The sequence below is a fragment of the Echeneis naucrates genome, chromosome 6 (assembly GCF_900963305.1).
Source record: "Echeneis naucrates chromosome 6, fEcheNa1.1, whole genome shotgun sequence".
Taxonomy (NCBI): Eukaryota; Metazoa; Chordata; class Actinopteri; order Carangiformes; family Echeneidae; genus Echeneis; species Echeneis naucrates.
In genome coordinates, this window is record NC_042516.1 from 19,766,863 (window position 1) to 19,772,452 (window position 5,590).

The following is a 5,590-nucleotide window of genomic DNA, read 5'->3' on the forward strand; positions in this document are numbered from 1 at the left end:
AGTTACAGACGTGGGTAAAGTGGGGGGGGGGTATTTAATAAGGAGTTAGGTCACAGTAACAAAATATCCAAAACTTCCACATGGGAATGAAGTGTTAAAAGGCTAAGCTCAAGTGAAAGTGCCTCAGAGTGATTTACATGCATTAAGAAACATCAAAAGGACTTTCTGTTACACCTCAGAGTCATTAATACTTCAAAAGCTTGTTGCCTTCACTTTCCAAAATTAACCACACCTACCTGTTCTCCATGTTTTGCCTTGTTGAGAGACGTTTCTGTTATGATATTAGCAGGTATGCACCAAAAAAAAAAAAGAGAGAGAGAGAGAGAGGGCCAGCGACCTCTCATATATCTGGATGTTTTTCTGCTCAGAATACAGAATTGGCCGACACTACAAAGCTCTCATCATTCCTCTCTGAAAAAGCCATGACTCTGTCTGCTATTTTTTCTTTTTTTCTGTGCGGTGTTTGGCTATCCAAACAACAAGCCTCTGTTTGGCCAACCATGCAGCTGGACCCCACTGCCCTCGCCGCATGCTGCGGAGGGAGGGACCGCTTTGACAAGCAGACATCTCCTTTGTCAAATGCCCTTTCCCTTCCTCTCATAATAAAGGTAGTCCTTAGAGAGGCAGCGAGCATGGATAACTCAATGTGATCTAATAACATGCGATCCCACAGGCCTGCAGAGACCGTCTGCACCGCTCAATGCAAAAAAAAGAGAAAGAAAAAGAAAAAAGGAAAAAGGCCAGCTGTTACCACGGAAACCATGTTTGGCAAATGTAGGTGATAAATTGCAGAAGTATTTCCCTAATAATTTCCATTATCAGGCGCTGGATGTTGAGATTATCATGTAAACAGGGGGACGTGCCAGGCGACAGCAGGTAGGAGCTGAACGCTGGCGAACAGAGGAGATTAAGTAAAACAGTTGAGCAATCGTCACACGTGGGTGTGCCGAGAAACACACGGCGGAGCACTAAGGTAAGCCACAATTGCTTCTTTTTTTCAAGGAATTACTTTTAACAGTGCTGACACAGGAAGCTTGTGTCTGCATGGAGTGGGGACGTATGTACTGATGAAACAGCAGCTGTATAAGAGGAAGTCTACAAGGTGCCTCAGTTTTAACACATTCCTCTAGAGTTTAAAAAAAAAAAAAAAAAAAAAATCCCCTTGTTCTGTCACCAGACTATAAGAGCTGAGCTTTGGTCACACATGTTCACTTTGATGTGATCCAGCTCATGACACAAAGGGTAAGAAAATAGCTCTTCTTCACATCATTCCTTGAAATAAATGTCTCTCTGTATTTGTTTTAATGATCCTACCAATTTCCTTTTGTCTTCATTTTGAACGTTCTCCGTAATGGGATGCAGAAGTTTTTTTGATGACAGAAAGTGTTCTGAAGCGGTGCCGGCTAAAGCTCTGAGACACTCATTTCCCTGGTGTAGTTAAGTCATTACGTTTATGAGGGTCATCATTTTCACAACATGCCCAGTATTTGTGCATATAGTGAGAACAGAGGGCTGGTAGTTAATGATAAAAGCATCATTGTACTGTATTTACAACAAGGGGGAAGCAATAACACAGTATTACGGTTTGTGTACAAAACCGTGTGTCAGGCCAAAACACTGAATCCTCATTAGGCGATAATTCAGCTGCACAATAAACTCTTAAGTAGAGATATGAAGAGAAATTAGGAGGAAATGTGAAGGAATAAGAGGCTGTCTCTGGTTTCTTGCTGCGGTTTTTAAGCTTGTAGTCGGAAATTTAATGTATAAAAAGTATAGCAGTGCACTCCTAAACCGAGTGTCGGCTGGACAATAGGTGGAAATACTGTGCTGTGCCGAGTGGTAATCTCCTTCCATTCTCGCTTATCAGCAGAGCTTAAAGCCCTCGAGGAAACGATGAGCATTGGTTTATCGGTGGGGACAGGAAAACCACGCTGTCTCGACGGGTTTGTTCCAGGCAGCTGACCCAATAAGAAGCCTTCGTCTCCTGTGGTTTGGACTGCCTGACAGATCAAACCTCCCCGTGCTGCTGTGTATTCAACGCCACTCCGCTCTTCTGAGCCAAGGACATAATGTGGCACGCCCCTGACTGACTGACTGACTGACTGACTGACTAATTGTGCGGCCACCATGCAGAAGTGCCACACAGGCCTGTGTCTGTCCGTCTACATCGTTACCTTTGTGCTGGGCTTCCCGTCCAACATTCTCGCCTTCTACGCTTTCAGCAAGAAGGTGCGGCAGAAAGCCACGCCGATGGACATCCTGCTTCTCAACCTGACCATCTCCGACCTCCTCTTCCTGCTCTTCCTGCCCTTTAAGATGCAGGAGGTGATGGACGGCATGGTGTGGGACCTGCCCTACTTCCTCTGCCCGGTCTCTGGCTTCATCTTCTACATGACCATCTACAACAGCACCTTCTTCCTCACCGCGGTCAGCGTGGAGCGCTACCTGGGAGTGGCCTTCCCCATCCAGCACACCCTAAGGCGGCGGCCAATTTATGCCATCGCCGCCAGCATCTTCTTCTGGATTTTCTCCATTATCCACCTCAGCATTGTCCTCATCATGCCCATACTCAACTTTGAAAGCTCTTCCAATACCACCTCAGACCACAATGTTTCAGGTATCTCGGCCACTGGTGAAGACAGGAAGGACGTGTGCTACTCGAATTTCACAGAAGCTCAGCTGAATATTCTCCTGCCTGTGCGTCTGGAGCTCTGTCTGGTACTTTTCTGCATCCCCTTCCTGATTAGCAGCTTCTGCTACATTAATTTCATCAGGATTTTGTCCCGGCTGCAGCATATTGACCGGCGCCGGCGCCTCCGGGCCATTGGCATGGCTTTAGGAACGCTGCTGGTGTTCGCTTTATGTTTTGGCCCCTACAACGTCTCACACATTGTGGGCTTTATTACTTGGAAAAGTCCTGAATGGAGGGACAAGGCCTTGCTGTGCAGCACTTTTAATGCCTGTCTAGACCCCATTATTTTCTACTTCTCCTCCTCTGCTGTGAGAGGGACGGTGGGTAGTGTAATAGGAGGGGTTAAAAGCCGCTTAAACAGGTGCATGTCCTGTCACAGGCTCACAGTCTCGTCCGGGGGGATTAGCAAGCCTGCAAAAGATAAGGAGCACACACAAGAGGAGATCAATGCTATCTGAGCTGACTGAAAAGTAGCGGTGGGCAGCTGCCTTGGCTAATTTTTTATTTCTTCATCCCCAGCAGCAGGAAATTAACGCCATGTTTATGTTTTCACACATGAGAAAATGACTTGGCCTACTGTACACAGAGCGGCATGTCTCTGTTTGACTCTGTGAGGAACTTCTTATTTGGAAACGAGGCGAGAGCGGAAATCTCCTCCTTGGAGAAGGCCACGGCAATTTATTTTTTTTTTTTTAATTCATTTTTTGCACCATACTCTGTAAAGCTATAGAGATGGGCCACTTTCAATTGTATTGGAATGAAAAGTATTTCTTTCACCATGCGGTCAGGTGTGGGGGAGACTTGAGGTGGAGGGCCGAGCAAAATGCAGCTCTTCAGCGATAAAGGTTTTCCACTCGCTTTAGCCACAAACAGGATGTGTTATTCGCTTGTCACAATAGACACATTATGTGTCAAGTGTGCTAATAATGAAAAGCTGCACTGCACTGTGAGCTTTGAAAGATTGGAGTGTGTTGAAATGGACTAGACTTTGTACATCGCTGCAAATACATGTTCAGTCTGCAGTTGATTTTTTATGTGAACAGGTGATATATTTGTGTATTTTGATTTGTGTGATTCTGGACATTCTGATATTGATGCTGGTTCCCATAATATAACATTTATACTATATTTGAATGAAACATTTCACATGTCCTAATGGCAACTACGGCTGTAAAGTGGTGTGTGTTTGAGTATTATGCATGTAACATATGTGAATACTGTATGGCAGGGGTTTTAATTACAAAATATGAATGTACTGTTTTCACACAGAAGCAATATGAACATAGGTTTTGACTAAATGTCTGTAAATGTGAGTTACCCTGAGGGAACAGACAAATCATGTGCTGAAAAGTTTACATAAAAAATGAGGGCAGTTATCAGGTAGGACACAAGGTGATTGTATTTGTGTTGTATGCGTGTGTGCGTGTGTGTGTGTGTGTGTGTGTGTGTGTGTGCATGAAAGGGGAGCAATACTGTAAGGACCAACTTTTTTTGTGCGCAATGTGAGCAATGCATCACATGAAATGTTTGTTGTTGTAAATCTTTTTTCACAGTTTAATTATATTTATAAACACAGTTTGGAATAAAAAAAAAAATACAGCTTGGGAATGACCAAAGGAAGATTTATTGAGCTGGAGAAGTAAAAAGCTTGCTTTTGACAACTCTAATCTGGCTGCGTGGAAGATAGAAGATAGATCATCTCCCTCTAAATGTAATGGTTATTATTACTAGCAGTATCTTGGCGCTCCTGGCTGATCTAAATTTAAAAGGACCTTCCTCCCCAAAAGCCACAATCAAGATCTCGCCCCACACACTACACACATAAACAATGCTATCACACAAGCAAGCACTGGCATTGACCGTAATCCTGTTTTGTGAGGATTAGGCCTGCGTGGAGGTTTAGCTGATCACTGTATCTGTTTGACAGGTGGATCATGCATGAAGCATTCATTTTGACACACAGACCCCAGTGAATGAGTAAGATGTGCGGGCTACAAGCCCCCCACACAATGAGCAAAATCCAAAAACACGCCAGTCAGCACGCAACTGCGGTAAAAAAGGGTTACGGAGATAAATAGCTTTGATGTGAAGAAAGAAATCAGCGATGCATCAGCGCTTAGGGGATGTACAGTATGTGAAAGCAGACTATAAGGCACGGCTGGCTCTTTCAAATATTAATCATGAGAGAGAGAGAGAGAGAGAGAGAGAGAGAGATCGGGTGAGGGAGGTGGCAAAACACACATTTTCATGGTGCACGGTGAAGTGTTAATTAGAATTGTCTCTCATTGACTGGAATGGACTCGAATATGTCTGATGCTGTTTGTCAAAGGTTGGTCTGCTCAGATACATCCGTCATGACTTTCCTCTCTGTTGTCCCTCCAATTTCATTGTGCATTTCCTGGAAGAGAATAATTGCTTGTTGTGTCAGTGTTGACTTTTTCCTAACAATGTGTGATAGGTTACAAGGGTAAGGCAATAAGAAAAACAGCTCCATGTGAGTGTGTGTAAAAGACGTGTTTGCCAAAGGCTGAGGATGAGGAGAGCTGTACTCACGTGGAAGACATCATTTTCCCTTCACACACACGTGTTTGACAACTGTGAAGCGCAAAAACACACGAATGGAACACAGTTTCTTTCTATTTCTTACTATTTCTTGTGAATGCTGCCATTTCTTGCCATTTCCTCACCTTCCAGTGAAAACACAACAGTCACTGCAGACAGGAAACACATCTTGAGGATATTCAAGTAGCCCACTAGCTCGTTTGGGGAGGCATCTGGAAAAAAAAAAAAAAAGGACATCAGTGATTAGCACTGACTCATCGTGTTATTGAGCAGAACAGAATGAAATCAGGGAGGTGGAATTGGCTTTGGCTGATGGACTTTCACCTCCTCCCTGGG

General features: G+C 44.1%; 1 protein-coding gene across 3 annotated transcripts; it reads left to right on the forward strand.

Moving 5' to 3' along the window:
* Positions 1-87: 87 nt before the first annotated feature.
* Positions 88-4,290, forward strand: LOC115044955 (free fatty acid receptor 2). 3 transcript variants are annotated; one of them, XM_029504343.1, is made up of 2 exons: positions 88-1,242; positions 1,868-4,290. In XM_029504343.1, exon 2 carries the CDS (start codon positions 2,128-2,130, stop codon positions 3,148-3,150), a length of 1,023 nt encoding a protein of 340 aa, XP_029360203.1. In that variant the 5' UTR covers positions 88-1,242; positions 1,868-2,127; the 3' UTR covers positions 3,151-4,290. The 3 variants fall into 3 exon arrangements, with proteins under 3 accessions (XP_029360203.1, XP_029360205.1, XP_029360202.1); XM_029504345.1 differs by having other exon boundaries at positions 88-973; XM_029504342.1 differs by having other exon boundaries at positions 88-774; positions 854-4,290.
* Positions 4,291-5,590: the final 1,300 nt, after the last annotated feature.